The sequence below is a fragment of the Peromyscus eremicus genome, chromosome 2 (assembly GCF_949786415.1).
Source record: "Peromyscus eremicus chromosome 2, PerEre_H2_v1, whole genome shotgun sequence".
NCBI lineage: Eukaryota > Metazoa > Chordata > Mammalia > Rodentia > Cricetidae > Peromyscus > Peromyscus eremicus.
In genome coordinates this window covers 135933579-135953179 of record NC_081417.1, presented here as the reverse complement: position 1 = coordinate 135953179, position 19601 = coordinate 135933579, and the positions used below count along the sequence as shown (strand labels likewise).

The 19601-nt window shown below is 48.8% G+C and overlaps 2 protein-coding genes across 3 annotated transcripts in view; one reads left to right on the top strand and one right to left on the bottom strand.

The window, feature by feature from the left end:
* The window catches only part of C2H1orf122 (chromosome 2 C1orf122 homolog), a 1379-nt gene extending 410 nt beyond the window's left edge, over positions 1-969 (top strand). The window contains exons 2-3 of the mRNA XM_059255882.1: positions 5-239; positions 496-969. Of these exons, the coding sequence (XP_059111865.1) occupies positions 5-239; positions 496-591 (331 nt within the window). The 3' untranslated portion in view covers positions 592-969. The remainder of the gene's footprint in view (positions 1-4; positions 240-495) is intronic.
* A 4644-nt stretch (positions 970-5613) lies between these two features.
* Mtf1 (metal regulatory transcription factor 1) overlaps positions 5614-19601 on the bottom strand; it is a 45739-nt gene continuing 31751 nt past the window's right edge. The window contains exons 8-11 of one of the 2 annotated variants that reach the window (XM_059254937.1): positions 12978-13080; positions 11928-12523; positions 8096-8159; positions 5614-6374 (exon numbers count right to left, since the gene is read on the bottom strand). In XM_059254937.1, the coding sequence (XP_059110920.1) occupies positions 6172-6374; positions 8096-8159; positions 11928-12523; positions 12978-13080 (966 nt within the window). In that variant the 3' untranslated portion in view covers positions 5614-6171. The remainder of the gene's footprint in view (positions 6375-8095; positions 8160-11927; positions 12524-12977; positions 13081-19601) is intronic. The other variant, XM_059254938.1, reaches the window with a different exon arrangement.

Here is a 19601-nt window from a genome sequence, read left to right as displayed (position 1 = left end):
CCAGCGCCGGCCCTGACGCCGTCTCTCTCCCGGGCAGGGAGGCTGCCGGCGTGGACCGTGGGAAGGCGGGGCTGGGGCTCGGCGGGAGGCCACCCCCGCAGCCGCCCCGGGATGAGCGCGCCCAGCAGCTGCTGGACGCCGTGGAGCAGCGGCAGCGGCAGCTCCTGGACACCATCGCCGCCTGTGAGGAGATGCTGCGGCAGCTTGGCCGCCGGCGTCCGGAGCCGGCTGGTGGCGGGGTCAGTGCCCACTCCGGGCTGGGCCTGGGAGGTGGGGTGTGCCCACTGACTACACTGGCCAGACTCGCCCCCGCCCCAGAAGGGGGGTGGAAGAGCATCCCCACCGCTCTACACTTAACCTCCTTTGATCTGGGGGAGGTTTTTGAAAAAGTACGGTATTGTCGAGATGCCAAGTGGACTTATCCTTGCAGGGCCTAACCTAAGGCCTTTCCTCCCAGACTCATCCACCCCCCCACCCCCCTTCTGTTCCAACTAGAACGGTTCAGCCAAGTCCGGAGCGCCGCCCCAGCCCGCTGTATCCCCCAGAGGTGGCCTTCCAAAGGATGCTGGCGATGGAGCTGCGGAGCCTTGACCATTTCCTAGCCGGGCACCCTGACTTCTGTACTCTTCCAGGGCCGGTGGCTGGACTCTGACCAACTCCCCTCACTAAGGGGCCAGTCTTCACTGGCAGTTGCTGGTACTTGGCCCTCAGCCTGGGATGGCAACTTTGCAAGCAGCTGGGTTCACTCCCACGTCGTCCTGGCTGAAGGCAGTACTGTGTTTGGAAATGTAGCCAACGAATATCCAGTCTTGAGTACTCGGATTCGGGCAGGCCAGCAGTGCTGGCCAGAGTGGTCTGGCCTGCTTTGGGGGTTCCAGGTGGTATTACTTGTTCATTTCATGCTTTGGGGGCTCTCGGCCCCACAAAACACTTCAGCAGAGTCTTGATTAAAAGGAAACCTGTAGACAACTGGTGACGGACCTTTCCTTTCTGTCCCCCCTCCAAGACTTGATGGTTGGGGAGCGGGGAGTCGGGAAAGAATGTCAACCAGGAACAAGGGTGGGAAGTAATGCACAGGTACTACCAGATTTAAATAAGCATTTAATTAAGATTTCATTAGTATTTAATATTGCTTTTTCAATTCCAAAAAGTTAAATTTTCACTTCATAGCAGATATTTTAAAGTACAATATTAAGTTTATACAAAATGAGCAATTAAGCAAACACCATTATTTCACATTCTTCAAAAATACAAATTCGTATTTATTCTTTTTTGGGTTTGGAAGTTTCTTCCTTTGGAAGTACTGAACCTGTAACGTTTTCATATCGCTCAGTGAAGTCCGTTGTTCCATGTTTTACATTTAAATAAATTTGATACTTTCACATAATCCAAATAAAAGTATTTGGGACTTAAAAACTTGTCACCAAGACCACTGGCCAATGATTAGTGTGTGTTAGAAAAGAGAATTTGTGGCCTTTTCTGGCTTGGTCTGAGCCAGATAGCCAGACTAGCCTGTGTCCAGCTACCCTCCCAAACTGGAACTAGGGGTGAGTTCACAGGAAAAGGGAACAGTTGCCTGGAACTCCAACCTCAGTGACATTTTCTCCAAAGTACAACAGAAGATGCAGACTGTTGAGTCCAACAGCCCTTGGGAGGCCTGAGAACTCAGAGGCCAGGACAGACGAGCCTCTGACTTGGCACCACGAGGGCAATAAGGATACTGCAAAAACACCCTAGGTTTTGGTGGAAAAAAAGTTTTACGAAAAAATTTCCTGTAAAAAAAAATTAGAAACTGCATTGAGTTGAGAAAGTGACATGACATTATCACTTATTTTTGGCCCAGTAGGCCACTACCAAGGGAGCAGTGCATGGTTTTTAAATCCCACTTCTAGAAAAAGCTTGAACTGTAATATACCTTGACAGATCCAGTAACTTGCATTTTTAGTGCAGACTGAGACACCCTCTTGCCACCAACCAGGAATAATGTGAGAAATGCCCAGGCTAAAGATCGTCCTCCCCATAAGCAGAGGCATAAGAGATGAGACCCTTTTATCTTTGCCCCAAGAATATGCCAGAAACAGGCCCAACAGATTGACCAATCAGAAATATGGATCATCTGGCTTTGTGTCTGAACCTCTTCCACCTCAAATAAGAGATGGACAGTTTCCCATCTGTGTCGCAGCAGAACCACTTGCATACTGCCTCTGTGGAAATCTTGCTCTGGCTGAAGTATACTTAAAATGCCTCTAGTCTGCAGCTGGGAATTTAAGATTAGGTGGGAGCCCGTGAGGGAGGTTATTAGCGTCTTTATTACTGGATTTGGTGAATCCTGGCAGTCTGCTTTGAACCAACAGGACATGCAGAGAGCAGTACAGAAATGGTTTGTATTGCCCACTCCTTTCTTCCAACATGTTTCTGATTTGGGGTGTTAAAAGAAAAAAAAAGCTGTAGACTAGCAATTGTGGTGCAGTTCTACAAATCAATAGTTCAGCGACACTGGAGAAGCCATCACTGTCAATGGATGGGATTACAAATATGGAAGTCTAGAAGGTGCCAGGTTTTTACCTGGGAACAGCCTGTCCCTTCTGGGAATCATTTTGTCATGGTGAAGAGGGGAAAGAGCAGGGGGGCGGGGAAGTGGCAGAAAGGGGGCTCAACAGTCAGAAGGAAACAGCTGCAGCAGTTCCTCGGAGGGCCTGAGGGGGCGCCCGGGACACACAGGGAAGGCTTGCATAGATGAGCAGCTGCTGAGATGCACGATAGTGTTTCCCTATGGACAGCTTCAGCACAGTGCTGAGGGAGCAGAAAAACAGGCCGGGCGGGCCAGGGCCACATGGGATAGCGACTGTCAAGCTACGCATATATTGCACCGAAGTAAGTGCTTTCTTTTCACACCTCAACTTTATTCTGAGCAAAAAATAAAACTTTGTGGAAAGTATATATATGTATATATATACACACACAACAGAAATTGCAGCAATTGGGTTAAAGACAAAGTAACCTAAAGTGCTTTTTATTTTATTATTTCTTTAATATACCAATATGAGGTTCTGCAAATTTGTCCCTCTGGACACATTCAGCATCATACAAAGCCTCAGGAAAACCTCATCTACCTCCATTACCCATCAGTCCACTGCCCTGGCTTGGAAAACCACCTTTTCCCATGTACTGACTCTCTGGAAGGGAAAGGAAGCCCCCTTGCCTTCTACCTAGAGAGGTCCCCACATCGCAAAGGCCTCTCCTTGGCATTGTACCATGATCTTCTAAACTGGAGTCAAAGTCAATGAACGACACTACTCCAGTCACCAAGCTAGTGCTGCCCCATGAGCTTGGCCAAGACCCTGTCAAGGAGACTGAGCCACCTTCCTTCGGCCTTGCCCTCCTGTCTGGGAAGGGCCACATTTATAAGGCAGTTTGGTGGGACCAAGATTGCCTGGCCACCTCCAGGACCACCAGCTCCACTCTCCAGTCTTGTCGTGAACCAGCCTCTTGGAAGGGGCTAACCTGGAGATGCCAGTGGTGACCCAAGTATGGTCTACAGGGTCACAATGGTGAAGGCTGCCATGGGAGGCAGAAAAGGCTTAAATCCATCTGTCAGAAGTCTCTCTTCTTAGCCTTACCCTAAGTTCATTCCCCTGAGAAACCACTCTCCATGAAGGTCTTTCTGGCTCTGGTTTAGCCATGGGGCTCCCTCTTCTCTGAGGTCCTTGACATTAGAGGCTGGGCTTGCAGGAGGATGAGGGGAGAGCTGGAACAGCACGGAAGGAAAGCCTGTCTACCCGGTGGAGTACACCTGGCCCCGCACAACTCCTGATTTTAAACACATTCCTCAATTTCCAAAAGCTAGTTAGATCTGAGTCTTGTGTTCTACAGTCACACAAAGACAAATACTTAACTCCTTCAACTGGAAACACGTCAGCCTCAACACTGCTTAAATGCTTCTTCTACACCCCTCAACTGTGGAGAGTGAAAAGCCAATGACCCAGGAAGGGACCATTAAGAGCACAGCCCTAGCTAACCAAGAAGCCATATATAAACCATTCAAACCTTTCACACATTCCCCCATGGCTCCTGTTTCCTATGTCAGCTCCCAGCGAACCAGAATCCCAGGCCATCACCCTAGGGTACCATTCACTGCTCTCCTCAGAGGTTAAAAAGAGCAAGGGCCTGAGTGCAAAGCTCACTTCCTGTGGGTGCAAGTCCTAGAGACAGCCGAAGACAACCTGCACCCAAGCAGCTGGTTCCCCAGGGAGGTCTAACAAAGGACTCTTCCTATCTTACGGATTTCTGCTGAGGCCTACGGTTGCCCAAACCTACCAGCCATTTGGGGAGAGGGCACGTAGAATGTCAATGAGAAGTTCATGCTCTCAGTCAGCTCCTGGAATGGGAAATCAGCTGCGCCCATTTCTCCTCATGACTCTGCCATGACTCTCTTGGTCAACTGTCCCTAAATATCTTGCCTTTAGACCAGAGCCTTCTAAAAGGACACCATCCTGGCTGGCTCTGAGGAAAGGCCCAGGCAGCGGGAGGGTAACCTATGCAACTCTCTTGTCTTGTTTGGACACTGGACCTTGCTCCTTGCAGGAGACAGAGACCTCCTTCAGACCCTGGGCCCAGCTAGCCACTGAGCTTCCCAAGCACCAATGGCCACATTAAACAGCCGAAGGACAGCAACTCCCATTCTCCTATGGATTGTACTTATATCTGAAGAGGCAGTAACCTGGAACCAAAGGCAGGCAGATGGATATAACTCTATACACAAATAAAAAAAATCCTATAACACAACTTAATGAAACATTCCAAATGAGGTAACTGACTTCCAGCTTCAGGCTTTTTGGTGGAAGGGGAATTTTTTGTTTTACCCTGAGTAGAAGATCATCGTTTTAGTTTTTTATTCCTTTTTGTTTAGAAATCACATCCTTGTTTGCACTGTACAAGGCTATATGCAAAATCTAGAGATGTGAGGGATGGAGATGGGAGGGAATAACCAAAAGCCCGGCTAGAACTGGGTACCACCGGCTGCTTCGTCCAACTCCCTTAGATCTGTACCTGCTCTGGAGAAGCAGCCCTTCTGCTCTGAGGAATAGAACACCAGCAAAGGCAGCCAGACCCTGGCAGCCACTGGCCAGAAGCCTTGTGTTCACTTTAGGATAAAATAGGTGCTTCCTCAGGACAGATGCACTCCAAGCTTCCGGCCCTGACACGCACTGAGAAATGGAAAGAGCCAAGAAGGCAAAGACTGGGGCTAGAGCCAGCTCTAGCACAGTATCAAAAGAGCTGTCAACAACTGCCTCAGGGCCCTGCACAAGCACGTCATCACTATGGCCAGGGGCCTTGAAGCTGCCCGTTTGGATTGAGCAGGACACAGGACAGGCCCCTCTGCATCTACTACTCCGAGCTCCACAGAAACAAAGCACCAACAACCAAACAGTGCCCCCCTGTCTAGCTCACAACTCACACCTGCCCTAGCCACGACCGCTTCCACAGAAGCGGTGCTCTGGCCCTCCAGACAGGTGTGCTGCCTCAGATTAAAACGCCGGGGAGCAACACCAGCAACTGACCTCTCCTGCCCAATCCACAAGGACCCCAGTGCAAATGATGGGCAGTACCAAATTGATGGAAACCACACCCTTTCATTTAGAACTTTTATGCATACCAGTAACCTTAATTTCCAAGTTCACATAACAATAAGCAAAAGTGACATACAGTGCAGCCAGACAGTTCACTTATAACTTAGCTTTTTTTTTTCTTTTTTTTTTTTTGTTTTCCTCCAAAGATCAGTTCCTTAAAATGGATGTTCCTGGGATATGAGTAAAGAAAATATGTCTGAAAGGTGAGGCTTTCAGATGGAGATTTCTTCATCCTTCCAATTTCTGACCCCATGACGGCAGCATCACACCCGATACTTCCTGCTCACCCTGTTCCTGGAGGGGCGCGCACGCAGGCCCTTCCCCGGGCGACGCTGCTGGCCAGGCCCGTCTTCTCTACCCCAGCAGTAGTGCTTCACTGTGAACTGGATTGGACGGGTGTCCAGGCTCTGAAAGGACAGGAACTTTGACACATCCATGGCACTTAACATTTCAGAGGGTCTGAGGAGCCTCAGCCTGTCTGCTTTGCTCACAGGAAGAGGGTCCGGTGGAGGAGGAGGAGGGGGGAGGGGGAGGGAGACGTCTAGGGCGGTAACTGAAGGCTGGGCCCGTCAGGAGGCTGGGGGTTCAGCTCTGGAGGGGGTGGGGAGGAGTAGCCTTTTCTTCTGCTGGCCGCCCGCTCCTTCTCCTTCGCAGAGTCCCGGCAAGCACACTGGCACTGGCAGGCCTCCTCTTGTTTGATGATGATGACAGGAACACTGAGGCCAATCTGCTGGACAGAGCTCCCTGTGAGAGAGGCAAGAGAGACTGCTCTTCAGATGGCCAGGAGCAGAGGCAAGATGGCTCGGGGAGTGTGGACCAGGGAGAACTGACTGCTGAGGAGCCAGGCGTGATGGGTGGGAAAGATGCCATGCTGTACACTGGACCAGGTTCTTTCTCAAGGAAAATGCCTGTCAGGTGTTACCCCATCCCTTCCTTCTTAGAAGAGCCACCCACACAATCTAGATGCACCCCGTCCCTCTCTGCTGCCCATCTGTGCAGGCCACAGCAAATGCCTTTCTTCTCGTCTTCAGACTCTAGGCTCTTCCTTTTGCTTAAACTGGCGGGCAGACAGTGCTGCTCTTTGGAAGAATTACTCTCCTTTTTCAAGGTCCAGCTGACTCTCTCTCTGCTCTCTTCCCGCCCCAGGTGGTGTTCCCTGCAGGCTGTGCAAATAACGAACCAGTGGCCGCCAGCCTCGGCACCAGGCAAGTGCACACGGCACCAGGCAAGTGCACACGGCACTGCTGCTGGCCTTCTGCACCCTCTCCACACTGCACAGCACCTGCTTTCCAAGGACGCCCAGCTCCTCAGGACCCTGTCTGACCTACGGGAGATGGCGGCTGGTCTCTGACACAGCCAGCCTGGTGTGTGCACACATTCATATCCGTCTTCCTTTCACGGTCGTGTGTAATATGTACACATACCATCTGGACTTAGCCAGGTTCTGTGTACAACAGAGCTGAAGGCTAGTGAGAGGACACAGGGCGGGAACGAGGCGGTCAGAGAACTCTTACAAGTTCATGTACAATCTTGGAGGAGTCAGTGAATCTCCTTGGGCCCCAATTTTTTATTTGTTTTTGTTTCTTGAAACATTTTCTCTGTGTAGCCCTGGCTGTCCTGGAACTCACTCTGTAGACCAGGCTGTCCTGGAACTCACATGGATCCACCTGCCTCTGCCTCTCGAGTGCTGAGATTAAAGACGTGTGCCACCACTGCCTAACTAGGTCCCAGTTTTTATCTCTCCTTCCATTTGCCTTTATTTCACCCACTTAATGATTGCAGTCAGCCTGCCACTGCAGGATTTTTACCAGCCTGGCCTAGAAGTCACTACAGAGCCCAGGTTAACCTGGAGCTCAATTCTCTCACTCCTCCTGCCTTACTGCACAGTGCTGGCAGCACAGGCATGCACCCCCATGCCTAGTTCTGGGTTCAATACATAAAAAGAAAAAGTTTCAAATGAAAGGTCTGGCTAGGGGATATAGCTCAGCGGTAGGAAGTTTGACTAGCATGCATGAGCTTTTGGGTTCAAGCCTCAATACCAGCAAAAGAAGAAAAAAGAAAAAGAAAACAGCACTCCAATGAAAGGACCTTTCAGCTCTGCTCGAGTCTCTGACCCAGATGCTGCTGCTGCTGCTGCTGCTTACTGTAATTAGAAAAGAGCCCCGTGAATTAACAACTGCCCTCTTTAGCATTAACTGTGATTTAACCTGGTCTCCCCTGGTTCTGTTCCCAAGCTCTGTCACAGGGAAAGCACTTAGACAGGTAAAGAATGGGGCCTCCTTTTCATCATCATCAGCAGCAGCAGCACACCAGCTTCTGGTCTCCATGAGAACACAGCCTCCTCAGTAAACAAGGGCATGTCAACTTCACTGAGGCGGTCTCATGATTTTAAAAACACCTAAAACCTGAAGCAAGGACAGAGAGCCCGGAGGACTTTCTTTGAAAGCTAACATGGAATTACATACCTGTGCTACTGGCTACTGGTACTGCAGTGGTGAAATACACCTGCTCGACTTTCGATGCTTGCTGCTAAGGGAAACACAACACAGCAGAGTCACACTGACGGCCACTCTAATGTGGCAGCCCTCCAAGGCTCCACAGCCTCCCCAGTTGTCGTGGTCACCCAAGAAGTAGAAAACCCTCAGTGTTCGGGCATTTCTGTACTGAAGGGTGTTTTGTTTGTGAGCTGATATGAGGTCATTGCACTGTTTGACATTCCATGCTGACATTATAGCTAGCTTTGTCCCCATTACTTGGCTGTCTCCCAGCTGCCTGGTCCAGTGGATTGTATTTGTCCAAAGACCCCTCCGAGGATGCTTTTCTCAAGTGACGGCCTTCTTAGAGGGAGTCCTGGGCTAGCTTTGTCCATCCCAATTCTCTGTGAGAGCTGCAAAGTTCCTTTTTACCCCTCAGGGTCTAGACTGAGCACCCAGGACAGGCTAAGGCTATCTATCCTGAGCATGCAGTATTCCGAGGGCTCAGGAGAGTCCCACCCTGGGTCTTGGATTTGGCTACACCAGATTCACGTCCAGGTTCTGTCACCTGTCAGGCAAGTGAATGGACTTTTTCATTTGTTTTTGTCCTATGAAACAAGCTCTAACTATGTAGCCCAGGCTAGCCATGAACTTGTGATCCACCTGCCTCCACCTCTCATGCTGAGACTTTAGCCAAGTGACTTCAGTCACTAGAGCCTCAGTTTCCTATTAAGGCCGAGATGATAACTGAAGGGCCGCCCACAGGCCTCTCAAGATGAATGAGGTGGTACATGAGAACACAGTGGGGGACACATCAGCCTTCGTATTGTTCCTATGAAGACCATACATTGTGCAGAGGCACACAGCACTCAGGCTAGAAGGTCAGGAGTTCAAGGCCAGCCTTGGCTGCATAGTGAGTTTGAGACCAGACCTAATGTAAGATACCCTCGGCTCAAAAACAAAAACAAGCAAAAAACCTGTACTAGAGCCGGGCGGCGGTGGCGCACGCCTTTAATCCCAGCACTCGGGAGGCAGAGCCAGGCGGATCTCTGTGAGTTCGAGGCCAGCCTGGTCTACTGAGCGAGATCCAGGACAGGCGCAAAGCTACACAGAGAAACCCTGTCTCGGGGGGGGGGGGGGTGGGGGGGGGGGACGACACACCACGTGTACTAGAATCTCACTTTACTTACTATTACATTAAAGGGTTTCTGGGGGTAGGAGAGATGGCTCAGCATTTGAAAGTTGCTCTTCCAGAGGACCAGAGTTCAATTCCCAGCATCTACATAGTAGCACAAAGTGGCATCTACCTGGCAGTCTCTATCTCTGGTTCCAGGGAACCCAGCGCCCTCTTCTGGCCTCCACTGGCACTGCACACATGTGGTGCACAGACATACATGCAGGCAAAATATCCACACACATAAGAGCACAAAAACTGTTCTTATCTTAAAGGGGCTTTCTTTTTTTTAAATCCTAATTTAAAACACACAAAAATGTGCTTCAATATGAGTCTGGGAAGAATTTTGATTTCTGGCTAAGATATAGATAGAACTATAAAACGAAATGATAGAAGGCTGAGGAATGAGTTCAGCAGTAGAGCACTTGCATAGGTTGAGTCTCCGACATAGGGGATAAAAAGAAAAGATGGGAGACAGGAGTGTCCGGTCTTCCCCCACCACCCCTTTTTTTTTTCTTTACTTTTTATGGTGAGTGTGTGTGTGTGTGTGTGTGTGTGTGTGTAGATACAGGATTTGGCTTTATAGCCCAGGCTGGCCTTAAACTTAGTTCTCTAGCCCATACACCTGAGCAAAGGGATTACAGGTAAGAGACCACATGTAAATCTATGTAAATGATTCACAGGGAAAAGAATGGCATTTGTTTTAACAGCTCCGCATGGGCAGACTCAGGAAACAACAGACTCTAAGCAGGCAGACTGGAAGAGAATACTGCAAAGGCCATTCCAAGGACTCTGACATCTCACTCACAGATGGCTGCCAGGCCATTTCTACACTATCTTTCCAGTTTGTTTAAACCCATGCACAAATCTCCCTCTGTAGTCCCTGCTACTTTCCACCCAGTCCCTAGCCACGGCTCAAGGCCCACTTGATCTGTGTGCTGGTGCAAACCTCTGAGTGTGCCAGTGCAAGTCTGTGAGTGTGTGCCGGTGCAAGCCTGTGAGTGTGCCGGTGCAAGCCTGTGAGTGTGCCGGTGCAAGCCTGTGAGTGTGCCGGTGCAAGCCTGTGAGTGTGCCGGTGCAAGCCTGTGAGTGTGCCGGTGCAAGCCTGTGAGTGTGCCGGTGCAAGCCTGTGAGTGTGCCGGTGCAAGCCTGTGAGTGTGCCGGTGCAAGCCTGTGAGTGTGCCGGTGCAAGCCTGTGAGTGTGCCGGTGCAAGCCTCTGAGTGTGCCGGTGCAAGCCTCTGAGTGTGGGAGCTCAAGTGGTAGCACAGCTCTGGGCACAGGCTGCCTGTTTTCAAGTCTCCACTTTGCCTTGGATGGACCAGTCACTCTATTATGGCTTCTGAGGGCACCAGGCTAGCATGTGGTGGACAGACATACAGACAACACATTCATACATAAAAAATTAAAAAAATAAAACTGGAAGAAAACAAAAAACTAAAAGAGGGGCTGGCAAGATAGTGGAGCCTGGCGTGGTGGTGCACGCCTTTAGTCCAGCACATGGGAGGCAGAGGCAGGTGGATCTCTGTGAGTTCGAGGCCAACCTGGTCTACAGAATGAGTTTCTGGACAACCAGGGCTATAGAGACCCTATCTAAACACACAAACAAACAAAAAATACAAAAAAACTTAGTAGGTAGAGACACCTGCCACCAAGAAATGTCTCCCACAAATTGGCCTCTGACTTCCACACACACGCCATGGCACACATGTGCCCCCTCTCAACAATAAGCAAACATCCTAAAAGAGTGCACAGTCACCCCATTCATGTAAGAGCTCAACGAAAGGGCTTCTTTACTTTGTTTTGCTTCACTGCTGGTAATATCGGGCTCTTTGCCCACTGGTAATATTAATATTTTAGTCTCTTTCCTTGAATGTACATCTTAAAATAAATCATGCTTTTCATTTTTCTGTATCCTCCAGCATAGAATCTGGCAAATACTAGGCTCTCAAAATACACTGACATGGCAGCCAAGTGGTTTCCAGAGTCAAGACCAAATGCATTCTTAGAAAAGTCCTCTGGCCTGGGGTGTGCTCAGTGGTGGACTACTAGCCCAGCATGTGTATGGCAATGGGGCTGACCCCTTGCACTGCAAAAAGAAAGGAAGAAAGTGAACAGATCTGCTTCCCTGACACACTCCTGGGCCTCTGGGGTCTGTTGACGGCTCTCCTGCACACCAGAGTCCAACCTTTGGATGTTACACACAAGTTGATGATGTGGTCTGCCAATGCTGAGCCAAATCACTGCCATCCTGGGGCACACGCAGCCCATAGGCCACAGGCTGGGAGTGTCTGTGTGGCACTAGATGATGTGATTAGCTTTAGAAGGAATGTTTGTTCAGGTGTCTTCACCAAGTAAACTAAGTTGTTTGTCTTCATCTTTAACTTAGATATCAATCCACTCCCCTGGATCTGCAACACTTTCCTGGGAGAAATAGCTACATGGATTCATGTTTCAAGGTAGACAAGCTAGCCGTTTTCCCTTTGAAATAACAGACCGAAGGCTGGGGATGCACTTTGTGGGAGAGCACTTGTCTAGCACGTGTGAAGGTTCAATCCCCATTACTACTAGAAAAAAGAAAGGCAGGAGGGAAGGACCATGTCCTCTGTAGACACTGCACCCCACTGAGTGTGGTTCTGAGTAATACTTACAATTTGTTCTTGGTTTTGTGGTGAACTGGTGGCACCATTCAATAACCACTGTAAGTTCTGCTCTCCCATGACTAGGCTGGACTGCAGGATGGCCGTGTTGGGAGTTGGGGTGATGGTTATGGTGGGATTATTAGTTAGGACAGAGTTGGCACCCAGGGGCAGAGTTTGGACCATAGCAGGCAGGGGCTCAGTAGTACTTTGTGGTGGGGCTGGTGCTGCCACGCCCGATGCCACTGCTGCTGCTGCAGGAGCCCCAGCAACAACAGAAAGTCCTGGTACGATGGTCTGGGGTGGCGCCTGGGGGTGCGGCAGAAACTCTTGATGATTAGCAGCAAACTGTGTGCTGTGGGGAACAGGCACTTCTGGAGGTTGTAAGAGAGCAGGGGGACTGCCAAATGCAGCTGCCTGGGAGCCAGGTCCTAGGGAGGGAGCAGGTGGAGGAGCGGACGGAGCTGAGGCTGGGAGCAAAGGCTGGGCTGGCTCAGAGATGCCAGGCTGCAGTACGAGCGGAAGAGATAAAGATGCTGCATTTCCTGCAGGTGGTGGGACATCACTGACTGACTCTGCGTCACCGTTCAAACTTTCAATCAAGGCAGCTGGCAAGGAAAAGAAGAAGAAACGTGTATCCACATCCCGAGCTTCATGGGCACCACAAAAACAGTCTTTATGGGCCAATCACTCCACTGCTAGCTGGCCTGGCTTCCTGATCAAGCACACTTTATAAAGACAGGTACTAAAGGAAAATTAACTAGCACAAAAGTATCCTGTGCTGCTTCTGCAAAGAGAAGAGGCAAGCTTTCTGGCATGATTCGTCAGAAGACATCTGGCAGCGGAAAGCTGTACTGAACAGGCATTCCACTCTAGCAGTGTTACCTACACGTCAGAAGCCTCATTTGTGGGTCCCACCCACTCATGAAGGCAGCAGCACAAGGAGGGAAAAACGTCCACAGCTCCTGCTGTTCTTTTAAATCCAACAAGAGATTACAAAGGAGACCTTCCCTATGCATCCCAGGGAGTTGGGGAAAGATGGACTGAAAAGTGAAAACATACCTGTCTGCAGAGGATCATCTTGAATTGTAGGGTCATCTGAATTCTGGAACATGGATTCAAAGATGATTGCTGGTGAAATTGTGCTGAGGTCCTGGTCCTGTGTCTGACAGGGAGAAAGGTGAGATTCGTCATCCTGAGAAAGTCTTCCCCTTGACTAACGTAAACAAAGCAGGGGACCTAGAATGACCTTTTGATAGGATTCCTGTTCCTTTCTCCCTTTTGTAGGTACTGGAGACTGAACATAGGGCCCTGCACACCTCAGGCAAGCATTCCACTCCCAAGCTACATCCCCAGTACTCATATTTTTTTGTTTTGAGACAGGGTCTCATTAAATTGCTCAAGCTGGTTCTGATCTACTGCCGTGATCCTTGAGCACCAGGATCACAGGTGTGGACCATCATGGCCAGCATTCATCTCCACTTCCTCAAAGGAACATGTGTTTCCCTGACACTGAGCCATGAGGAATCAGCAGCTCAGACCTGCAACTCGACAACCAGTTTTTGTACAAAGTTTCACTGGAATGTAGGCACTCACACAGGGAGGCTGTTTTCACAGTACATCAGCAGAGGCAAGGAGCTGGGACACACTACGGGTTCCACAAAGCCTGAAATGTTTACTCTAGCATGTTTAAGTGGAGGGGGCTTGGGGATGGGATGGGGCTTGGGGGTGAGGCGCACCATGGACCCACATGGTGCTAACAATCATCTGTAACTCTAGTTCGAGGAGTTTCAACACCCTTTTCCAGCTTCCATGGGCAATAGTCATGCAGTGTGCAAGCAAAACACTCATGTACATAAAAATAAATCTAAATCTTCTAAACCCTGTTTTAAAAAACCAAATCCTACATACAAATGAGATCGTAGTCTGAATATTACTGCTATAATATGCCTCATGGAAACTCACGTTAATTGAGCCAAAATGATTCCTTTTTTAAAAAGAGAATGAAACTCATGCTAGGGCTTAATTCCCATAAAGCTTAGGGAGTTGGGATCAGATAAGGTCACCGGAGTGAGGTCTAACACTCAGTGCTACTGGCTTCATAAAAAGGGGAAAGGCCAGGCCTGGCGGCACAAGCCTTTAATCTAAGCAACTGGGAATCAGAGATGGATGGATCTTTGTCAGTTCTACACTAGCCTGGTCTACATAGTGAGATCCATAGCCGGTCTAAAAAAACAAAAAAGAAAGAGACCAGGACATACACACTCAACCTTCCTGCCAAAAAGGCCACCACTAAAGCCAGGTGTGGCACATACCTGCCGTCCCAGTATACAAGAGTCTGAGACAGGGAGATAGAAAGTCCAAGGCCAGCCCAAGTTCAAGGCTAGCCTGGGCTACATGTGGAGAATCCTGTCCCCCATATAAAGGAGGTGGGTTAAGGGCTCAGTCTGTGATGTGTTTGTCAATGGATGCCTAGCACCCACACCCCCACAAAATAAATGAATAAATATAAGCATGACAATAACAAAAGGCAGATACAGTGGTACATGTCTGTGACCCCAGCACTGGGCAGGTAGAGTCAGGATGATTCCGGAACCTGCTGACCAGCCAATCTAGCCACAGTGGTGAGCTCCAGGTTCAGTACGAGATCTTGTCCCCAAAACTAAAGTGGAGAGTGACAGAGGAAGACACTTGATGATGACCTCTGGCCTCCACCAACATGAGCACAACTGTACACTTGCACACACACACACACCCTGCCCATCACAACTGTACACCTGCACACACAGGAATACACATACACACATCCTGCCCATCACAGCTGTACACCTACACATAGGAACACACACACACACCCTGCCCATCACGACTATACACTGCACACACAGGAATACACACACATCCTGACCTTCAAGACTGTATACCTGCATACACAGGAACACACACATTCAGCTCATAATGACTGTACAGGTGCACACAGAGGAAAACACACACATCCACCCATCAACTTTGGGCTTCCAGAACATGAGTCAAAGTAAATATCTTTTCTGTAAAACTTAGTCTGTGGTATTGTGTTACCAGCAATAGAAAAGAGACTGAAATAATTCCCTGCAGTTTGTCCATTTTCTGTAGTAGTGACATAATCTTTCAAGGTCATTACATAGTATTGATGACATTCTAATATGTGCCACAGTAAGAAATCAAACCAACCTAAGAACCTCAGTGACAAAAAACAGTGAAAGTCTTATACTTAACAAAAGGCCAGAGGTCAAAGGCATTTAAAAACTAAAAGGTGGTGCTGCAGAGATGGTTCAGTGGTTAAGGACACATTGCTCTTGCAGAGCCCAGTTCCCAGTACCCATGTCTCACAACCTGGAACTCAAACTCCAGAGGAATCCCGTGCTTCTGGCCTCCGTGGGTACCTGCACATACCTTGCCCACACAGACAAAATTTAACAAAATGAAAGGAAGCTACATTTCAGAACTGTACATGACAAAGGCCCACAAAAGTCCAAGAAAGCAGGGTAGCAGCAGGGCAGGACCGGAATGCTCTGACACCCTGGAGCAGATGCAACTAAGTCATCTACAGACTTTGGTAAATCCTGGGACAGTGCAAGCCAAGGACCTCCAAAGTTTAAGTCAGGGGTTAAAACACAGGTTTTATGGGAACTGCAAATAAAAGCAATCCATTCAGGCATGGAAGCTCTTGCCTATAACCACAGGGTCCTGGAGACAGAGGATGAGCAGTCTGTTGAAGCTGGCCTGGACTTCAGGGTGAGGTATTGTCTCAAAACAACGAATTTTAAAATGAGGGGGGGGGAAAAAAAGTGGGAAGGAGGAAGAGGAAGAGGGACCTTGGGGATGGGTCAGGGGATAAAGGGTAAAGGTGTTTGCCACACAAGTGTGAAGACCTAAGTTTGAATACCCAGAAGACACAGAAAAGCTAGACAGAGCAGCATGAACCTATGCAGTCCCAGCATTCCACAGCCAGAGAAATGGGAGAGAGAATGCCCAACTCAGAGCCCAGTGAGCCTGAGGGAAAAACAGCAGAGACTCCGCAGCCTCAAAGGAACAGGGAAGGTGAGGACCAACATCTGAGACTATGCTGACTTGTGCACAGTGTTTTCAATAACATGTGGAGGGAGGGGGAGGGAGGGGGAGGGAGGGGGAGGGAGGGGGAGGGAGGGAGAGAGTGTGCACACTGTATAAGAAGGGTTTTATGGCTCATGCTTATAATTCCAGACAGAGACAGGAGGACTGCTGTGAGTTTGAGGCCAGCATTGACTGACTATACAGCCAGATCCTATTTCAAAAGAAGACACTGTACTATAAATCAAAGTAAAACCTATCTTGGGGTGGGACTCTGTCCCAGCTGCCAGCTTATCATCTTCCAGGCATTCTGCAACAACTCTGCTCGTGGGACAGAGAGCTCAAGGGCTGCCTTGCTGCTGGGCAGAATGTGGTGACTGGGGCTGTGCCCCAGTGTGGGGGTCCTCAGTTACGGAACTGCATCAGAGGCAATCACCCTACTCTGATTCCATCTGCTGCGAGAACCAAGGGGAGCCAGGGGTGGTGGTGCATGCCTTTAATCCCAGCACGAGGAAAGAGAGACAGGGGGATATCTGTGAGTTCAAAGCCAAAACAAAACCAACCAACCAACCAAAAAGAAGGGGGAAGTGCAGTCACTGGCTGGCTGTATGAGAGAGAATGGCGGCGGCCTCTGCAACAGCAGCTCCAGCCCCCATCCAGCTGAGTTAGGACTAAGGCCAAGGCTGGGACTTTCAGATTCTGCACTGTGACCTGAAAAGCATATCTGTCTCTGTCTCTGTCTCTCTCTCCACACACACACACACACACACACACACACACACACACACACACACAGAAAAAGAAAAAAGTAAAAGAAAGGGAGGGAGGAAGGAAGGAAGGAAGGAAGGGAGGAAGGAAGGAAGGAAGGGAGGGAGGGAGGAAGGAAGGAAGGAAGGGAGGGAGGAAGGAAGGCAGGCAGGCTAGCATTGTTGCTTGAGCGCATATAATCCCAGAGCTGAAGGAGGCCAAGACAAGAGAATCCCACCAGCCCTAGTTCCAGAGCAAGATGCCCTGCCATCTTCCTTTGACCTCGTCTGTATACACATATGCACACACCACACATTAAAAAAGAGAAAAAGGAAGGACTATGACTCTAGAGAGACCTTCATTGTGCAGCTCCAGCTGGCCACTATGTAAATCAACCTCAAACTTGTAGCAGTTCTGCCTCTGCCTCCCAAGGGCTGGGATAAAGGTGTGCACCACCACTGCTCAGCTACAGGGTGGATGCTGAAGCCCCCACCAGGCTTCAGAGCAAAAACCCCTGGCTGCAGAATTAGAGGGAATGACTCTTCAAAGTAGAGGTGAGGACAGGCTGATCTCTGGGTCAGAGCAGGAAAAACAGCAGGACTGTCCAGGTCCAGATGACCTCAGAGCTCAGCAACCAAAGGCCCAGAGGCCACTCCCTGGTAGATCCAGCCCCTTCTCAAAAGGTTGGAGCAAACCAAGTTCATTTCTAGGACACCTATACACAGACACCCTTAAGATGACAATCTCATACAAATTTACCACTTGATTCTACCAAGTCCCAATTGTTAAGAAATTTCACATTAGTCCGACTGCTTTAAGGAACTGTGACCTTGGTTTGAAAGACTAAAAAAACTCTTTCCAAATCTGGGCTAACCACTGGGTGCCAGGAGCATAGACAGGTTAGACGAAGGGATAGGACTTCTCTCTCGACACAGTAACTATGCTGGAAATGGCTTCGCTTTTCACAAACTTCTTACGGTTCCCATTTATCAGGTGTCTTTCCTGGTGGCCTCAGAGTTCCCCAAAGCTTCCCAGTCTTATGGCACAGTCCTGGCCAGCATGGACTTCTCAGCTATGTACTACAGTTAAATGTTGGGCTTCCAAATGGCTGTGTGTGTAAAGACTGCCCGTGCAAGTCTGATGTCCTTGGTTCACCCCCCAGAACCTAAAAGTTGTCGTCTGACCTCTGTATGTGTGCTGTGGTATGTATTCATACACACAAGTGCAACATTTGTGCACATGCATGGACTAAATAAGTGTTAAAGGAATACTGTACCCAGAAAGTCTTCGGTTAGGTAACTCAGAGGGCATCCTAGACATCTTGAGTATAAACTTTAGGAAATTTGTTCTGTGATATGAATGACAATCATATGGAATACTCAGTGTTTTTACCTTTGTTCTCCAGATGAAGCTATCTCCAACATAACAAATGATTCTCTCCTCTTTCTTCATTGTTAAGTCTAATCTAAGAATCTTTTCACATGGTTTCTTTGCATTCATTCAAGAGCACACGTGCACAGGAGCACGACACGGCGTGGAGAGCACAGACCAGCTCAGCGAAGCCAATCTGGAGACGCCGGTGGCTGGGCTTAGCTCACCAGGCCTGGCTAGCCAGTGCTTCTCCACTGAACTATCGGACAGCCCCTGGTTTTGAATTATCTGACTTAATTTTCAGTTCTAAATGTTCTGTTTTTTTGTAGCATAGCTCCTTGAATCTACAATCCTGCCGCCTGTACCTTACAAGTGTTAGGATTACAGGTGCACACTTTAATGTCCATATATCAAGCTTAGCTTGGTTTACTCTATTTATTTATTTATTGGGAAAAGGTCTCACTTATGTAATACAGGCTGACCACCAATTACTGGCAATCTTCCTGCCTCAGCTTCCCAAGTACTAGGATTAGAGGCACGTCCCACAACACACGGTTTCGTTTTTAAATAGTTTCTATTTCTCCACTGAGACTTCCTATTTGCATAAACATATTCATTTATGCCCATGAGCAAATGTTAGCTATGAAAATTTTCTATCTGGGCTGAGGATTTAGTTTAGGGGTAGAATATTTGCCTAGCATGCAGCATGCATTAGGCCCTACATTAAAGTCCCCAGCACAACATGCACACATGCACTTACGCATGCCCATGTGTGAAGTGAGGTGAAATTCAGGGCATTGTGCTTGCCTAAATCCCAGCCCCCAAACATGCTTTTTAATATCACTCTCAACAATGCTGATTCTGTGGCTGTAAGGAAAGCCCAAGAGCATACACTTTAATATTTTCTTCTTATTTAGAGACAGGTCTCACTGTTACTCAGATTGGTCTCAAACTGCTAGGCTCCAGTGATCCTCCTGCCTCAGTCTCCTATCAGTGAGACTACAGTCACACCCAGGTAATAACCTATATTCATTCTCATAGGTGCTACCTACTGACTCTATTAACTCCCACACTTTTAGAAAAGGTTTTCCAGTTCAGTATGGTGGCTCACACTGGTAGTCCCAGCATCTGGACGGCTGAAGAATCAGCCTGCCTAGACTGTCCTGAGCTTGAGACCAGCATGGACTACACTGAATGAGACTGTCTCAAAATACAAGACAATTGAGAAAAGGAAGCATTTTCCCACAACATTTCTAAGTCGTTCAGTCTATGTTTAAACACATGCAATTACATTATTTATTATGAAGAGTGACAGAAAACTAGCCTGAGCACAAACGCCGACTGGTATAGAGAACAAGAGAACAGTCGGACTGCATGAGCTCAGACTCCATGCAGTGGTCTATCAGCAAACAGTGAAAAGCACAGTGACAGGAAGACAGAGTGGACTCTTCCCTTAGCGGAGGCCTGCCTGGCAAGGCC